General features: G+C 39.9%; 2 protein-coding genes across 2 annotated transcripts in view; both read left to right on the plus strand.

Moving 5' to 3' along the window:
- Window positions 1–253: 253 nt before the first annotated feature.
- Window positions 254–3771, plus strand: LOC125542315 (fatty acyl-CoA reductase 1-like). Its single transcript, XM_048705301.1, has 10 exons — window positions 254–440; window positions 552–655; window positions 1157–1356; window positions 1712–1812; window positions 1916–2108; window positions 2219–2380; window positions 2465–2546; window positions 2640–2912; window positions 3025–3152; window positions 3324–3771. Exons 1-10 carry the CDS (start codon window positions 350–352, stop codon window positions 3484–3486), a joined length of 1497 nt encoding a protein of 498 aa, XP_048561258.1. The 5' UTR covers window positions 254–349; the 3' UTR covers window positions 3487–3771.
- Window positions 3772–17462: 13691 nt separating this feature from the next.
- LOC125546443 (alcohol-forming fatty acyl-CoA reductase-like) overlaps window positions 17463–19460 on the plus strand; it is a 15556-nt gene continuing 13558 nt past the window's right edge. The window contains exons 1-8 of the mRNA XM_048710707.1: window positions 17463–17578; window positions 17667–17770; window positions 17992–18191; window positions 18264–18364; window positions 18473–18665; window positions 18776–18937; window positions 19015–19096; window positions 19207–19457. Of these exons, the coding sequence (XP_048566664.1) occupies window positions 17488–17578; window positions 17667–17770; window positions 17992–18191; window positions 18264–18364; window positions 18473–18665; window positions 18776–18937; window positions 19015–19096; window positions 19207–19457 (1184 nt within the window). The 5' untranslated portion in view covers window positions 17463–17487. The remainder of the gene's footprint in view (window positions 17579–17666; window positions 17771–17991; window positions 18192–18263; window positions 18365–18472; window positions 18666–18775; window positions 18938–19014; window positions 19097–19206; window positions 19458–19460) is intronic.

Below are 19460 nucleotides of genomic sequence, written 5' to 3' on the forward strand. Positions count from 1 at the left end.
AGTCATAGGTCCAGTGTGTTGTTTTGTTGTGTGCCGACACTGCTGAGTAGCGGGAGAAGCAATCTGCCCAGACGTGGCTGTATCAATTTTCTATTTTCTCTCCCACTTTCACCAACCAGCCATTCCATGGATGTCTCATTCTTAAAATATCTGTGCTAGGTGATCGACAGTGAAATCACGTAACCTGTGCTGCCTTGTTCCACTTGACCACTGAAAACCCGTCTTCCTTCCTGCCCTATAAGAACATGCATGGCCAGACAAGATAGTACCATTTTCTAGCAAAGAAAGTTATCTCTCACCAAGTGACATCAATCTCACTTCCTATCGAGGGAGGCAAAAGTAGCCGAGGATGATCGGTGAAATGGATGCGGACAGTGTTGTAGGATATTTCAGGGGCAAGAGTATCCTCATCACTGGTTCAACTGGCTTCCTAGGCAAAGGTATGCGTTCATACATGATCGGTACATTTCGGGTCAGGATGTGCCATACATGTGTGCTGATCATCTGAGAGGCTTATATGTTGGTGTTTCTCTTGCATGATCTGTGGGTAGTGCTCGTAGAGAAGATACTGAGGGTTCAGCCTGATGTGAAGAAGCTCTACCTCTTGATTCGGGCCCCTGATGCTGAATCCGCGAAGCTTCGGATTCAGACTGAGGTGAAATATTCGTTTTTATTTTTCTCCTAGTTTAGTCTAATGCTAAATTCACATTAAACAACGTCACATTAAGCAAGTATACCATCGACTAGTAACCAGACTCGGCCTTTTTTATCGGAGTTCTAAATCCACCATCGGCTCATAGCTGGGTTGAATTCCTTTTTGCTCTAGTCTGCAAGTCCACCCTTCGACTCATAACTGGGCTTGACCATTTTTCCGCCTCGAAATCACGCACAGTTTTTCTGTTCCAATCATTTGCATCGAAGGCAACATGCGCACACATATGGAGCCTATATGATACATCCCCCACATCAGCCACAGGGACGTTACGTGATCCTTATGTTCAACTGTGTGGTATACATCTCTCTATACTAGTGCCTAGTGTCACTTGTTGCACAATGTGAGGGGATGAATGTTAAGCATTTTTATTTGAACCCGACCAAGAGAGTAGGCACAGTAATTGATAGTAATCTACTACTAATATTCTTTGCTATTTTTTAGATCATAGGTCGGGAGATCTTTCATGTGCTAAAAGAAAAACATGGTGTGCGGTTCAATAATTTCATTGAGGAAAAGATATGTCCGTTGGTGGGAGATATCATTTATGAAAACTTTGGACTAGACAGTGCCCAGCTAGGGGAATTGTCCAAGGACGTAGATGTCATCGTCAACGGAGCTGCGACTACAAATTTCTTTGAAAGGTTTGAGGTGCTTTCTGGTTGCAGATTGCTACTCCCTCCGGTTCACAAATAAGTGACATTTCATACATAGCTCGAGCCAAAATTTCAAAGTTTTGACTATGGACATCATCTTAAATATTTAGTTTGGAAACTTAAAAAATAATATTTATTAATTTGAAAAATATTTTTGAATATCATAATCTTGTTTGTTACTATACATATACTCGTAGAAATTAGTGGTCAAAGTTACACCTTCATGACTATGTCACTCTCCATAACATTACTTATTTGTGAACTGGAAGGAGTAATATTGTAACAAACATAAACATGCATGACATTGAAATAATTGTTCAAATATGTTATGCTACCTTTTCAGATATGATGTGGCTTTCGATGTGAATGTCTTGGGTGTGAAGCACATCTGCGCATTTGCAACAAAATGTCCTAAGCTCAAGATGTTGCTTCATGTTTCAACAGGTGTGAAGCCATAAGAATATTTGATCTATGAATTTGGGTTTGGTGTTATATCATGACATTCTGAATTCTAACTCGTTAAGCTGTAATTATATGACTTGGACAGCCTATGTAGCTGGTGAGCAAGAGGGGATAATACCAGAGAAGCCGATTTTGATGGGTGAGACCATAAAGGTGGGCACACATCTAGAGATCGAATCGGAGTTAAATTTAATCAAAGTGACCATGCAAGAACTAAAAGCTAGTTGTTCCACGGAGAAGGCTGGGAGGAAAACTATGAAGGAGCTTGGCCTCAAGAGGTTAGACACAAACATCAACATAAATTATGTGTACTCCTATCATCCACTTGGTAGAACCGCAAACTTGATACTCTTTTAACATGTTTGATCTTATGGACAACTGAGCGAAGGGCTCGACACTTCGGGTGGCCGAACACCTACGTATTCACCAAGGCAATGGGGGAGATGATGATGGGGCTCCTACCAATGGACTTTCCGGTTGTCATCATCCGCCCAAGCATTATAACCAGTACCCTCAAGGAGCCATTGCCTGGATGGATGGAAGGAATCAAGTGATTGAAACACAAATATATTTTGATCCTTAACAAAAATGTACCACACTGGTGTATGATTACTGAAATTTTCATCTTCCGTAGGACAATCGACTCGGTGGTCATCGGATACGCCAAGCAGACCTTGCCCTTCTTCCTAGTCGACCTAGATTTAATAATGGATGTGGTGAGCTTGTTCACAAATTGGCAGCCAAAATTTGGAATGAAACTTGGTGAATGTACCAAGTAAGTAACCAACTACAGTGCATGGTTTATATAGATTCCAGGGGACATGGTGGTGAATGCTATGATGGTTGCCATGGTAGCACACTCAGAGGATCAGCAGGTGCAAATCATCTACCATGTAACATCGTCGCTGCGGAACCCAGCACCTTACGCCATCCTTTGGAAGTCTCTCTTTCGGTACTTCAATGACAACCCCCCATGCACGGGAAGGAATGGTGAGCATGTTCGGCTGAAGAAGATGCGGTTCTTCAGCTCTGTCATGTGGTTCAGGCTGTACATGGCCTTCAAGTACATGCTTCCCCTCGAGGTTAGCTTAATTACTATTTCAACGTGAGATTAAAGCACGTTGTTTAAGGATACATGAGATGCAAATGAGATTAATATTATGTGGCTTTCTTCTCCTACAATCAATTGGGCAGATGCTTCGCCTAGTGAACATTGCACTTTGTGGTGTTTTCTCACGGGTATACAACGAACTCAGCAGAAAATTCCGATTCATGATGCAGTTGAGCGAATTATATGCACCATACACTTTGTTCAAAGGGTGGTAAGAAATTCTTAAAAAGCTTATCAATATGTCCTTTTTTGCAATGTGTCCTTCCGCTTTTGTGATTACATGGTATGATGGTATACCAGTGCATCCTCATAGCATATCAAAATATATCATTTTACCCTTAAAAATGTTGTTCTTTGACTTGATTTTTTCAATCTTGTGAAGCTTTGATGACATGAACTTGGATAAACTAAGGATGGCGATGAAAAAGGACAATCAAAATAACAATGGGGCCTATTACTTTGATTTTGATCCCAAGTACATTGACTGGGAAGATTATTTCTACAGTGTTCACATCCCTGGTGTGCTCAAATATACGCGTGATTGAGTTATGATTTAACCAGCCAAATTTCCAGTGCAGTAACTAGCCATGGAAATACAATTAATATTCGTCTATTCTTGTTATCAAACACATATGTATTTGTATTGTACTCCATTTGTTACGCAACTCTTCTGAGTATGTTTGCAAATCTACTGTACGGAAATGGTGGCAGTGTTTGCCTGATGCCAGGAAAGAGCGTAGTATGGGCAGCTCTCAGAGCATGTTCTGGAGTTTATGCTTTAGATTGCAACAGTACTTGATTTGGTTAATAAAGCTATCCCCTTGTGTGCATTAAGAGGCTTATAGTACCTTACTGTTGTGTGCTTTAGTGGGCAACACAGAAGATATCACATGAATAATCAGAACTCCAGAACATTGATAGATAGTAAAATGTATATCCTGGTTAGTAAAATGTATATGCTGCCATCTTTTATGTATATCCTGGTTAGTAAAATGTATAAGCATTGATGGATAGTAGGAAGGCAGCATATACATTTTACTAACCAGGATAATAACAGTAAAATGTATAAGCATTGATGGTTAGTAAAATGTAAAATCCATCAATGCTTTTAGACCCTTGCCAAATTGTGGGTTTTCACCCCTTTTCAATTTAATTTTACAATCACGAGCACCTTTACCTATCACCCCACATACACAACAGAAATAAGCCTCTTTCAGGGGCTTGTTGTGCTGTTCCCCCAGCAAGACTTTGTTTGTCCTGTGGATCCACTTATTTTCTTTCTTTCTTTTCATTTCGCTTGTTCCTGGAACCTTGATCTTGTGAATGCTTGGGGCGGTTGCTTTATATATAAAGCGGAGGAAACCCTTTTTCGTCACAAGGCCCACACTTCACCGGACCACCGTGTCCTCACCAGCAAAGGCTACTCCCACCAGCTCGAATGCACCGATGCGGATACGGGTATCAGTATCGGGCCAATACGGATACGTAAATTCGTCATTTTCAAAAAGTGCCAATACGGATACGTTGTAGGTACTCAAAGCCATCTGGAGGAAATGAGAATGATAGATCTTCAGAGATCAGAGAAGAAAGAAGAGGAGATGAGCTTGGCTGGGCAGGAGAAATGGAGAAGTGTCCATACATGGCTGTTGCGTGAGAGGGGACGTTTGTGAGTAGGAGGAGGAGCTCGTCGCCGGCTAGCCGCCACTGCTGCTGGCCTTGGGACCTGGGTGAGCAGCTGCTGGCGACACAGCTGCCGCCTGGTGTGAGCATGGGAGGGAGAAAAGACGCTGTGAGCAAAAGGATGGGGGCATCAGGGCACTAGGGTTGCTGGTTGCTTCTTAACTGGGCTGAGGGCTCTCACCTAGGCTGGAAAAATATGCAAAACGTACTGGCGAAGTATCCTTAGAGTATCGTAATTGTTTTAAATCATTTATTCTTGGATACTCCAGCGATACGTATCGGGGGCGTATCGAAGGAGTATCAGTATCGGATACGGTATCCGATACGGATTTGCTGGTCGGCTGAAGTATCCGTGCATTCGAGCCCACCAGTGTCTGGCATCACACGTTCTATACATGTTTTGGTAAACGGAGATGCCAACTTCCTCCTGTTAACTACACCCTCCCTTCCTAAATACAGTATAAGACGTTTTGGCAGCTGACTAGTTGTCTAGCTGCCAGCAAAATTCAGAAAACGTAAGGCAGATAGATCTAGCTACTCTTATTATGAAGCTCACCTTCACACTCGAAAGGGACCAAAGCGAAACCTACCTCATCCACACCCTGCTCCCGCTGCTGCTGACCCTTGTCGCGTTGCTCGGCTTACTCCTCACCGAAAGGTAACCACCACGAGGGGCCGACGACGGCGAGCGGCAACAGCAACAGCGACGGCGCCCTTTCCCTCTACCTCATAACCCATGACGAGTATCTGCCTTTTCCTCCCTGAACTTTTCTGAACTAAAACAACACACAGCACAGCACTCTGTCTGTATGAGTGGATGTTAGGAAATCAACCTTGCGTTGCAGGAGAAAAGACAAGTCAACTTGGCCCCACAAGGGCTAGTCCAACCGGCGGGGGCCATATCTTAATTGCTACAGGTTGTGCGAGTGTAGCTTAAAAAGTAGTGGATCTGTAACTAAACTCAAACAAGAAACAGAGATTTTGCGTTTGTAATACAGAGTACAAGAAGAATGGCCATCTCTTTAGTAACTTTTCTTGTAAGCTGATGACAGTTCTGCACTTACATGTGTTGCAGGAATGATGATTGTTCCTTCTGCAAAACTTTACCCTCTCTGTTTGCGAAACCCCGGCACGATCATCATGCCATCTTCCTGCCAAGAACACAACAAACCCATGCAATTTTGCACCCATAAAAGAAGGAGCATCAGTAAACAATATCACAGCATCGCACTCAAGTATACTCCCTCCGTTCCTAAATACAAGTTTTTTTTAGAGATTTTAGTATAAACTACATACGGAATAAAATGAGTGAATCTACACTTTATAATACGTCTATGTACATCCCTCCGTTTCTAAATATAAGCCCTTTTAGATATTTCAATATGGAGTACATACGGATGTATATAGTCATATTTTAAAGTCTAGATTCACTCATTTTTGCTCCGTATGTATTGTAGTCCATATTGGAACCTCTAAAAGGACTTATATTTAGGAACGGAGGAACTAATTAGCTAATTTGCTATTGTTGCTAGTGTATTGCGAGAACATGACATGCGATTTACACAAGTCTGAAAGAGCACAAAGTGCATCCGACTAGCCGGAATTCAGCCTCACTGAATTACTCCTCGTCTCGTTGCCGGATATGTAATCCATTGGTTCACCTTACTTTACCGGAGGCGGCAGCGATGGCGGCTGCGGGAAAAGAAAATGCTCAGGCACGGGAGGGTGGCCGAGAGCCGGTCTAGATCGCCCTCGCCCCCGCCAGGGCCCCGTCGGGAAGTGTTGTGCGGCGGTGACGGTGGCCCCGTCGGGAAGGGTGACGCCAGTTAGGCCGGCCCAGGCGCGCGGGAACAGCAGCCTCGTTTTCTGTTTTGTTATTTTTTCATGTTTTTTGTTTCTTTTTTGTTTTCTGTTTTTTTACTTTTGTTTGTACTTTCAAATATTCTAAAAATATATATTACACAAATCACTCTACATAAAACATTTGAAAATGTTAAATGTTTATAGAGAAAATGTTTATCACATCCACTAAAAATGTATACAAAAGAAATGTCTATGAAACAATTTGATCAAGTATTGACAAAAATGTTAATCAAGCATTTAAAAAAATATTGAACAAGTGTTTGAAGAATGTTAATCAAGCATTTGGAAAAAGATTAAATGGGTATAAGAAAAGGAACTGTTGGCAACGTATTTAAAAAATTGATGACACAATCTGATCATGTATATAAAACTGTTAATCAGGCATTTGAAAAAATATTGAACAATTATTTGAAATTTTTTAATCAAGTATTTGAAAAAGCTAAATCTGTATAGAAATATGTTGACCTTATATAAATAAATTATGGAAAATTTTGATAATGTATATAAAAATGTTAATCGAGCATCTGAAAAAAAATTGAACAAGTATTTGAAAAATGTTAATAAGGCATTTTCAAAAGTTAAGTATCTTTGAAAAAAATTGACCATGTGTTAAAAACGAGATGGAAAATTTTCAGCATGTATATAATTTTTTTAATCACACATTTTAAAAAATGTTGAACAAGTATTTGAAAAATGTTAATCAAGCATTTCAAAAATGTTAACTATGTTTAAAAAAATGTTGACCGTGTGTTCAAAAAATGTTAAATTTGTATTGGAGAGACGTTAGACATATATTAGAAAACATTTTTTGACATATACAAAAAATGTAGAATGAAATTGAAAGAAACAAAGAAAAATGAAAACAAAAAGAAAAAATGAGATGATAAGAAAACGAAACAAAAAAGAAAACAAAAACAAGAAAAACAAGAAAGAAAGAGAAAAAAAGAGAAAAAAAATCCAAAAACCATTATAAAAGTAAAAAAAGGAAAAAACCCAGTGAAAACCTAGAAAGTAATAAATAAAACCAAAGAAAAATAACAAAAGAGAAAGAAAAAAACAATGAAAATTAAGAAAACCCCAGCGAAAAACAAATCCAATAAACTCTGGAAAAAATGGAGAGAAACAGTGGAAACCTGACGTAGTGGGTAGCCGAGATAAGTAGGCCCGAACAACTAGTTCGTCACAAAGGAGTTTCTAGCCTAGTGGGTAGGGTTCGAGTCCCCCCACACGTGCCTTTTTCTCTACCTATCTCTTTTAAGTGCCCGCTACTGGGGTGGCCCATTACTGCAGTGTTCGACGCCAAGGATCCTTCTGTCTCGCTTAATGTGAGATATAGTTGCCACGCGCCGCGCCACGCGACGGCTATATCTTGCTTTACGCAAGATGGAACCTGCTCTCGAGTCCCCGCGAATCAACTTGGCCAGCTCATTTTCAATTTTTTGTAGCTTTTTTTGTTTCTTTTTCTTTGCCTATATTCTCCATTTTTTATTTTTTTCACTGGTTTTCCTTGTTTCTTTACCCCATTTTCGTGGGCTTTTTCTTTTCTTTATATTTTCTTTCTTTTCTTTGTTTTGTTTCAGTTTATTTTTCCTTTCTCACTCATTTTTTCTTTTCTTCCTTTTTTTGGTTTTCTGAGCCACTTTCTCGGTTTCAACTATTTTTTTGTTTCTTTTTCCCTTATTTTTCTTCCGTAACGTTTCTTTCTTTATTCTATTTCATTAGTTTTTTGTTTTCCTTTATTTATTTCTCAGTTTTGACTGTTTCTTTTTTTGTACTTGTTTGTTTAATTTTCTTTTCTTTATTGTTTTCATTTTTCTTTTGTTTCTTTTTAGGTTTTCCTTCTTTTTATGGTTTCCTTTGTTTTTGTTGGTTTCATTCTACATTTCCCATATACGTCAAGAACATTGTCTTAATACACATTTTACAGCTTTCAAATACAGGTATGATGTTTTTTACTAAACGGTCAAAACAATTCTGTACACATATTTAATATTTTTCAAATGCTTGATTAACATTTTTTAAATACAAGATTAACATTTTTAATACATGGTCAACACTTTTTCTGTAGACATTTTTAATATTTTCAAGTGCTTCATTAGCATTTTTCAGTACAAGGCTAACATTTTTAAATACAAGGTCAATATTTTTTCTATACATGTTTGACATTTTTTCAATGCTTGATTAACCTTTTCAAATGCAAGATTACATTTTCTTTAAACAGATGGTCAACAATTGTTTCTATACACATTTTGCATTTTTCTAATACATGATCAACATTTTTTCTATGCACATTTAACGTTTTTCAACTGCTTGATTAATATTTGTCAAATACTTGTTAAAATTTTAAATACATGATCAACCTTTTTCACACACATTGTAAATAATTCATAAACATTTTTCCTATGCATGTGAAACATTTTCTCTATATACATTTAACATTTTTTAAATGCATGGTTAAGATTTTTTTTCAAATGTTTAGGTAAAGTATTTTTGTAATATATTTATTTAGAATATTTGAAAGTATAAACGAAAGTTAAAATGAAAGAAATAAAAAAAGACATAGAGGCACCCCGATTTCTCGACGGTGTCGAGACATAACTCGGTCTCGTCTTTAGCTCGACCTTTTTAAATGTGTTTTTAATAGTTTTTTGTTTTCTTCATCGGGTTTCTTCGTTTTTTTCATCAGTTTTCTTTGGTTTTAGGTTTTTCTAAGTTATTATATATATATATATATATATATATATATATATTCTCTCTTTTAATACATATTTTTTTCAAAATCCAAGATATACTTTGTTCCAAATACTTGTTTTCAATTTTTGTAATACATGTCAAAAGAAAATACAAAAACATGTTGTTCGAGCAATCGAAAGGCGCCAAGGCATTCTCCAAATTTGATCTCTGAATGGGTTACCATCAAATCAAAGTCCTTGAGCAGGACATTCTGAAGACCGCCTTTGTCACCAGCTTTGGTTCGTACAAGTATACGGTCATGTCTTTTGGTCTCTCTAAGGGTCCTCCAACCTTCACCAGGATGATGAACTACGTATTCTCACCTTTCAAGAATGAGTTTGTGCTGGTTTATCTCGATGACATCGTAGTTTACTTTAAGTCGAAGGAAGAGCATGCGGAGCATCCCCGCTTAGTGCTCGGGTAGTCCAGGGAGCACCATTTCTATGCCAAGTAATCCAATGCAAATTCTGACTAAATGGGGTTCTCTAACTTGGCTATGTCATCTCTGAAAAAGGATCTCAAAGAATTCAGAGAAGGTTCAAGCAATTGTGAAGTGGCAACCTCCGGAGAATGTGAAGCAACTGCGAAGCTTCATGGGGCTTCCAAGTTGCTGTGGGAGGTTCCTGGAGAACTTCTCCAAAATTGATAAGCCATTGTCCAATCTACTATAAAAGAATATGAAATATTCTTGGTCTCCAGAGTGTGATGAAACTTTCAAGACACTCAAAGAGAAGCTCATTTCAGCCCTAGTTATTTGTTTTCCGGATGAATCCAAGCTGGTCCAAGTTTTCTCTGATGCCTCATTGCAAGGCCTTGGTGGAGTGCTTATGCAAGACAAGCAAGTTGTGGCATACACTTTGCATCAATTGAAGCCTAATGAGAAGAACTATCCAACTCATGATCTTGAGTTGGTCGCAGTAGTCCATGCTTTCATAAATTGGAGACATCTCTTGTTGGGCAGACGGGCAGAAGTCTATACCGATGACAAGAGATTGAAACATATTTTCACACAGCCCAACCTCATTCTTCGTCAGACTCGTTGGGTGAAAATGATTCAAGAAATAACTCGAGCATTGATTATAGATGCTTTGAGTAGAAAGGCATATTGCAATATTCTCATTCTCTATCCAGTTCAGGTCGACCTTTGTGAAGTAATGAGGAAACTCAACCTCCAATTCATCCCTCAAGGATTCCTTTGCTAACCTTCAAGTGACTCCAGCCTTGGAGGATCAAATTCGTGAAGCCCACCTACTTGATGCTATGGTGAAAAGGTGTAAGCTGACATTGCCGAAGGCATTTTCAAGTATAAGTGCTATCACATTGATGACAAAGACACCTTATTCTTCGAGGACCGACTTGTGGTACCAAAGGGTGATCTAAGAGAAGTCATAATGAATGACATGTACATATTTCTGATACACGTGAACATGTTTCTTAGAAATGTCACATACATTTTTATGAATGTCATGAAACATTATGTTTAAATTATGTGAATACTTTTACACTACATTATTTTCAAAGTGTATGAATATTTTTTTGACATCACGATCATTTTTATCAAATGCTATCAATATTATAGTTGTGCGAGCACTTACACCGTGTAAACATTTTTAAATGAAAAATTAATGTTTTTAAGATTTAAGAAAAATATTTTCACATTTTAAAAAGATAAGTAAAAGTAATTAAAAACATGCGTTAGGAGCTAGCTCTCCCTCCCACAATGGGCCCACCCGTTTAGGAGGCGCCTAAGGCATGGGGTCCAAAAACCGAAGAGCAAAAAAAAAGAGCAATGCTTGTTATTGCTTGGTTTTGCCACGATGGCTTGGACCCTTTGGATGGCTCATAATAAGTTACTTATTGAGAAAGTCCCTTTGCGGCAGTCCACTGACTGCTACGTTAAATGGTACGATTGCCAAGCTCTTAATGAAGATTAGTTCCTGTCATTGCATCCACTTAATTTCAATCAGGTCAAAATAAAAAAATCTAAGACAATTCTTGACCAAAGAATCCATGGAAGGAAAGAAAAATAATATGAAGAATAGACTATAGTAAAAAGTAAAAGGAAATGGTGTCAATGTGGTTCCTCTCGACTAAACACTTAAACAATTGGATCCAGTAGGGTTCAATAGTATGAACTGGTGGATCAGCAAGATAGCTAGAGCTCCTTAAAGGAAAGCAAAATCCGCTTCTGCCTCTTGAGCCTTTGCTGGCTCTCCGCCCTCCGGCAAGCCCCCAGGGGCTTGACTTGGAAAAAGAAAGAAAAGATGGATTGGGTTGAACCTCAGAGTCATTAAAAATTTGGTAAACCCCATTTTTGAAAATAGAAATTCAATTTAAAGGGGTACCCAAGCTAAATAAGGCCTCCGAAATCAGAGCAGAACAAGTCATGGACTTCTTCAATGAAAGAAAGTCTCATGGAAACGTTTTCAACGAAATAAGAACCATACAAAATAGATTTCTTGATCTTTTTATTTAGGAAAACGCCGCCTTCCTATACGCATAAAGTGGAGTTATATTAGTACCTAACACCACAATATAAGTCTTATTCTAAGTAGGATCACCCACATTTATTTACTAAGATTTGTCCTCTTTCTCAGTATGATCTCTATCATCATCTCTATTCCCTTTATCAATTTTCCTATCCTACCTAGGTCTATGAATTTCTCTATCAATTCCATTACCTTATCCTTACCCATGAGGTAAGAGGTCCGCAATCCATTTTGAGGTATTTTTGACCAGTTTTAATTTTTAATGACAAAACTGAGTAGTGGGACACCATTAGTGCATGGAAGATAAAAAACCTTTTTATTTTAGTTTTCTATGATTTTGCTTTTTTCTATTTCTATTTCTTTTCCCTTTCTTCTTCTTTTTCTTTTCTTTTTTCGGCTTTCACTCATTTTTTCTGGTTTTGTTTGTTCTTCATTTTTATTATTTTTCTCCTTTTTCAACCCAGGCTACATTTTTCCATAAACAGTATACATCTTTTGTACACATCAGGAATATTTTATGTACATATTTAATATTTTTTCAAATATAAGACTAACATTTAAAAATAATAATTTTACTATCTACTTTTTTCATACAAATTATACTTTATTATATACATAAGGAACATTGTCTTACTCATATTTAACATTATTTAAAATAATTTTCTTGATGTCTATCTGTTCACACGCATTTGTATATCTTTTGTGTAAATCAAGAACATTTTATACAAAGTTGATATTTTTGAAATACATGGTTAATTTTTTTTTATAATGTTACATACATTTTATTGCACGCTACTAGCATTTGCACAAGTAAACGCTATAAGCTTCTCAAAAAAGATGGTAAATCCAATATGATGCTTACTGTGGCAACATGCCGCTGCTTCACACAGTCTACAGGGAGGAAACTGGAGACGGCCCGGCCCAAGTAGCTTTTTTCTGAGACAACCCGCCCCAATTGGCTGGGAACCGTTTTTTTGTTTGTTTGATTCGCGGCTTTTTCCAATTCGGTTTTTTCGTCAGTGGTTTTCCTTTCCTTTTTATTTTCCTTTCTTTCCTTTTTTTCTAAATAATCGTTTTATTTTCTCTTTTGTTTCTTTTTTCTTTTTCTTTTATTGTGTTTCTTTTTCTTTTTTCAAAAATTCACAATTTTTTAAGGAAAAAACTCAGAAAAATCTTAAATTGTTTTGAAGTTGAAAAACTGTTTGTATTTTTAACAAAATTTTAGAAAATGTTATCCTAAGCTTCAAAAAGGCCAAATCACTAAGTGATGAGTACTCGTTGCAAAGATCACTTCAATTTCCCTAGTTGCAACAAGTGGCGCACATGTAGCACGCCACTTGTCGCAACCCGGGAGTTTTCCCTTTTTTTAGATCCGTTTATTCAAAACATTTTATCTCTCAAACCGTGCGTCTAAATCTCGAATCGCATTCACCGTTGGCTTCCTCGCGTCAAGATTTTCAAAACTAGATCCCATGTTAATAGGTTTTGATGAACTTTTTTTTCACGAAAAAACCAGACGAAAAAACCGAACTGGGAGCACGGGTTTTATCCCTTTCCGAAAGAGGCACGCCCGGGCCTCTCACGAAATCACAACCGCGCCTCTCGCGGAAGCAAAACCGTGACTCTCGCGGAAGGAAAAAAAGAAAACACCTTTTTGTTTTCGTTTCCGAGGAGGCACGGCCGTGACTCTCGTGAGAGCACAACCGTGCCTCTTGCGGAAGCAAAACCGTGACTCTCGCGAAAGAAAAAAAAACGTGTTTTTTCCCTTTCCGAGAGGCACGGTCGCGACTCTCGCGAAAGCACAACCGTACCTCCCGCGAAAGCAAAACCGTGACTCTCGCGAAAGCACACCCGTGCCTCTCACGGAAGCAAAACCGTGACTCTCGTGAAAGAAAAAAAAAAGAAAACATGTTTTTTTCGTTTTCAAGAGGCACGGCCGTGAATCTCGCGAAAGCACACCTGTGCCTCTCGTGGAAGCAAAACCGTGACTCTTGTGAAAGGAAAAAAAAGCGTTTTTTCGCACAAAATTTTTTTTCAAATTTTTTTTGATTGAAAAGCTAAGGAAGACCGGTGAAAACCAAAACGTCGAAAAAACCAGGAAAAAACCATTTAAAAAGCCGAAAACGCGTGGGGAAAAATAAAAAAAATCCGGAGGGAGTGCTCAGAGCGCGACACGTGACGAATGGCTGAGACCACTTCAAGTGGCGCTGATCATTGCGAGCCTCCTGAAGGAGTGCTCGTTAACTTGTTGCTCCCCAAAAAAAGTTTCTCTTTGTTCAAAAGAAGTTCAAATGTTGTTTGTGTTTAAAAAATTGTTTGTTAATTTTTTAAAAGCTCAAATTTTAGAAAAAGTATGCGCATATTGTAAGCTATTTACACAAGTTTGAAAACATGTTCTTCTTTCAAAATTTCATCAATTAAAAAAAGTGCTCTCGTTTCTGTTTAAATGTTTGGATTTTAAAAATTCTTCAGAATTTTCTGAAATGTTCGTAATTTCTAAAAAAAAGTTTTACAATAAATGTTGGTGTTCTTGATATAGAAACCATCCAAGCATGCGATCTGGAACCCATTTCAATTGAGAATGTTCTCACCACCATGGCTGAGGAAGCGAACAATAAACCTGAAAAAATAAATTAAAAAAAGAAGTCTCGTTCAATCGTTTTCCTTAAACAGTTGGGGTCCTTAATCAGCTGGTTGTTTCCAACCGATCGCAATAGACGACGTGCTCGTCCACATGCCAGCATGTGCAGAATATTAGCAATTGGCCCAAAGTGGCCAACCAGTAACCGTCTACAGCGGGAGTGCATGCATGAGGCGTGTGCAATTGCTTAGACAACATCTGTTTATAGTAGTTGTCCATGTGATCTCTAGACGCACTCTAGTGTAGGTTTATCTGTTTGTAGATACTGACAGTTAGGCCAGAATTAGATGAAACTGCTATAAGTGTTGCTTGTTCGCTTGCATGCACTTATGGGTGAAACTGGCGATAAAAATGGCAAGTTGCGGACATCCTTCATAATTGTGTTTGGATACATGCATATACACTCATCTGTATGAACCCACAAATGTAAAGCCTCACAGGTGCTTCGTAATTGAGTGGAACGTCTCCTCTCACTGAATGAATATCGAGAAAAAGTCTGAATAAATTGAGAGAAAAAGGTGAACACCACTGCTAAGTCTAGTTCGTGCTATGTAGGGATTTGACATGATTACATGGTACTTCCTCTCTACAGAAATATAAAAGTGTTTAGATCACTACTCTTATATTTGTTTAAGGAGGGAGTACTCCATTTTTGTAGACGGGTTACTCCTCTATCGCTATTCCTTTTCCTCCAACTATTTTACGTGACGTTCATTATAGATAGCTGACGGTGGATTGTTGTCCATTCCCTTAAGGGGGATGCATGAGACAAGACAAGCCGTTTGAAGGTCATACATACGGGTGCTCAACTTCTCATGCGTACACGATGGTTCTCCAGATTTCTCTAGCATATAGTCCTCTTGCATGATTACTACTAGAAATTAAAACAATGGAATTGTCAAGTATTTAGTCAGCAAGAAATTGGCATTTCATTTTGGTGGCCCTTTCTCGGGTACTCCGTCTTGAACTCAGGAATGAATATCTTAGGTCTGAGCTAAATTGGTTGTACCTGATAATTACGGTAATTTTGTACAGCTCTTTGTTGGAAGCCAAGCCATACCATAAGCATGTGCACATGCACAAGCCCCCCGAATCAGTGGGAACCCAAATATATTTATTTTTGCTAAGCAGTGGTACGGCTAATTGGAGTTTATGCGTGCATCCTCATGTATTACTAGTACTAACTAGAATACTACTCCCTCTGTCCTAGAATATAAGAGCATTTTTGATACTATGCTAATGTTAAAAATGTTCTTATATTTTAGAACGGAGGAAGTAGCATAGTAGCATAGTGGGAAGACATGGGAAAAACATATCCAATATTGTGTGGTCAATGGTGACCAAAATATATTTTTTTATTTTTTATTTTAGAAAAGGAGGATGACCCCCGGCCTCTGCATCTGGGCGATGCATACGGCCACTTTATTAATTATTCTCACAAGACCTTATAAAGTAATACAACAGTAAGACTAAAGCCGCCGTCCAAGCCACGCTATTCAGTTGATGAAGGGACGCAGATAGCCTGGGCCTAATACCAAACAGGCATCGCAGCCAAACCTAACATCTAAGACCTGAGATCCCATCCAGGACGGCTGCCGGGCATGTGTCTCACCGGTCCGGCGTGCACTCAGAGGCCGCCGCCACCAACTTCCACCGTTCCATCTTCAGAACTGTACTAATGCATCAACCTTGCTCGGTCCAGCTATCGTCGACGCCACCACGGCGCCCAACGGCACCTCCTCCCTGCGCGCAAACATCTGAGGACGTCGCGGTCGCCACTGATACACCTCAGCACCATGCAACCAAGTACCACCAGCCGACACAGCTTGAAATCTTTGGAAAATCTGTCGTGCGTAGCACCTGCCGACCAGGCATGACAAAGCGTAGCACCTGTCGGTCAGGCATGACTTGATATCTCCACCGAAGCTCCGTGCAAGATGAAGCCGCTCCACCTCCAGCCTGTCTGAACGGGACGGGAGCACCCCAGGAAGACACGGCGAAGAGTTGGGCACCACAATCACCACGAGAGCCGGACCAGCCGACCGCCATGGCGAAGCGACACCACTAAAGAGAACCGCCGCCATCAGGAACGCCAAGAACGCGCTGCAGCTGTCCCACCTCCCCGCGGACTCAAAGCGGCGCCTTCAAGAAGGTGACGGAGCCGGGCACCGCCGCCGCCCAACCAAAGTTGTGGGTTTTCACCCGGGTGCAGAGGGAGGACGAGGGGGAGGGAGCTGGATCTCGAAGCCGCCTTCAAGAAGGAAACAGCGCCTGGGGCGCTGCCGGCGTCGTGGCCGGCCAAGAAATTACTCCGATCCAGAGATCCCAACCCCACATCCGCGCAGTCCGCCACCGGAATATAGATGACGATTCTGCAGTCTCCAAGACTACAACGAACATTTCATTGCCAGTTTTAAATTAATAAATTATGAATAATATGAATCAACGGAAGAGGAACCCCGTGAAATTTGATTAAGGTAGAAATGGCCATGAGATACAGCAAAGGCATACCACCAAGTCCTTACTACTAGGCTACAGCCCAGTACACCCAGATGGTTCTAGCTAGCCAAGAGCAGGGCGATCCAGACATGGAGCCACCGAGACAACCAGTAAAAACTAGACTCTGCCAAAGCTAGGGCCTAGGGGAAGCCAGGTTAGGTTCAGTCACGGTTTTTGAGTCGATGAATCATTCTGACGTAGACTCATGACGAGTCAAGCCTTGCCGATCGATTAGCCGCAACTAGTCTCGACTAGTCGAGGGGTTTCAGTCAACCCTGGCAGTGCGAACTGTTCAGTAACACTTTGAGATATAAAAAAGTTTGAGAACACTTGAGATATGTGATATGTCATCCAATGTAACTTACCGAAAGGATATATACTTAGCCCTCTTGCATCATAACGACTAGAAATAAAATAAATATAATGGCCCATGTCTTCATTATCTTTAGAAGAAAATCGTGGTGTAGTTCGTTAGCAAGAAGTTGGCGCTGAGATTCCCCCATCAACACATGACCCACGTTGCTGCTTTGTTCCAATTGTCCTCTGAAACCAATCCTCCTCCCCTCCGTATAAATATAAACCCATTGTGATTCTTTTGACAACACCCAACATTCTCTCGAGACAAGCAAAAGTCCACAGCGATGACTGGTGAAATGGATGTGGATAGCGTTGTAGAATACTTCAGGGGCAAGAGCATCCTCATCACTGGATCAACGGGGTTCCTAGGAAAAGGTATATGTGTTCATTAATCATGTGTGTTGAACTGCTGATCATATCTGAGAGTCTTGTATACTATTCTTTCTTGCATGATTGTGGATAGTGCTTGTCGAGAAGATATTAAGGGTTCAGCCTGATGTCAAGAAGCTCTTCCTCTTGATTCGGGCCTTCGATGTTGAATCCGCAAAGCTTCGGATTCAAAATGAGGTGAATTATTTGTTTCAAGCTGTCCTTTCTGCTAACAGTACACTTTCTTGACATTGATGTCAGTATGTTCTTGACAATCTGTTGTCAATTGAATACTGACCTTCTCCCACCAAGAAATATAGTGGGAACAGGTGTAAGTGCATTGCGGAATGCAGATATATATTTTGCAGTCAATCTATCTAGTTAATAGTAATGTACAAACGATATTTTGGTATATTCAGGTCATAGGGAGGGAAATCTTTCAAGTTCTCAAAGAAGAACATGGTGTGGGGTTCCATAATTTCGTCGAAGAAAAGATCTGCCCTTTGGTGGGAGACATCATGCATGAGGACTTTGGACTAGACACTGCCAAGCTGAGAGAAGTGTCGAAGGACATAGACATTATTGTCAACGTAGCTGCCACTACGAAATTCTCTGAGAGGTTTGAAATGTTTCCTGGTCGCGTATTGCTGTCATAATGTTACAACAATTACATTTGATGTTAATTTTTCAGATATGATGTGGCTTTCGATGTGAATGTCTTGGGAGTGAAGCATGTTTGCGCATTCGCAAAGAAGTGTATTAAGCTCAAGATGTTGCTTCATGTTTCAACGGGTGTGAATCAAAACTAATAGGACTGTATATAATCTATAGATTTTTGGTTGGTGTATCATGCAGTTATGAATTGAAACTCATTAAGTGATATCTATATGACTTGAACAGCCTATGTAGTTGGTGAACAAGAAGGCCTAATAGCAGAGAAGCCATTCTTCATGGGTGAGACACTAAGGGTGGGCACACATTTGGATATAGAATCCGAGCTAAATCTGATCAAAGAGACCAGGAGAGAACTAAGGGATGACGGTTCCACTGAGAAAGACGAGAGGAAAGTCATGAAGAAACTTGGCCTCAAGAGGTCAGACATAGGAAACTTTACAAAAAGGAAAACCAACAACATACTTAAGCATTCATACTCTTTTCTGCCGTCGATGCATTTGTCTCATGCTTATGCACCAATGAATGAAGGGCACGAAACTTTGGGTGGCCAAACTCCTATGTCTTCACTAAGGCAATGGGGGAGATGCTGATGGGGCTCTTGCAAGGGGACTTTCCGGTGGTCATCATCCGCCCGAGCATCATAACTAGTACACTCAAGGAGCCATTGCCTGGATGGATGGAAGGAATTAGGTGTTGAAACTCAAAATCGAATACTTGATCCTTCACAATGACAGTGAATGATTACTGAGCATTTTTATATTTTGCAGGACCGTGGACGCAGTGATCATGGGTTATGCCGGGAAGACCTTACCATTCTTTCTAGGCAACCTTGATTTAATACTCGACATGGTGAGTTTGTTCACAAATCACAAACCAAAATTTGGAATGAAACATGCGCAAGGAACCATTTGACGAGCTATATGTGATGTGTTCTTGGTATTGGTGGGTGGTTTGGACAGATTCCGGGGGACATGGTGGTGAATGCTATGATGGTTGCCATGGCAGCACACTCAGATGATCAAAAAGGTCAGATCATCTACAATGTAACTTCGTCGGTAAGCAACCCAGCACCCTCAGCCCTAGTCATCGACGCAATGCACCGTTACTTCTTTGAGAACCCGCCATGCAAGGGGAACGGTGAGCGTGTCCGGCTGAAGAAGATGCGATTCTTTAGCACACTCACACAGTTGAGATTGTACATGGCCATCAAGTA

The sequence above is a fragment of the Triticum urartu genome, chromosome 3 (genome assembly GCF_003073215.2).
Source record: "Triticum urartu cultivar G1812 chromosome 3, Tu2.1, whole genome shotgun sequence".
Classification (NCBI taxonomy): Eukaryota; Viridiplantae; Streptophyta; class Magnoliopsida; order Poales; family Poaceae; genus Triticum; species Triticum urartu.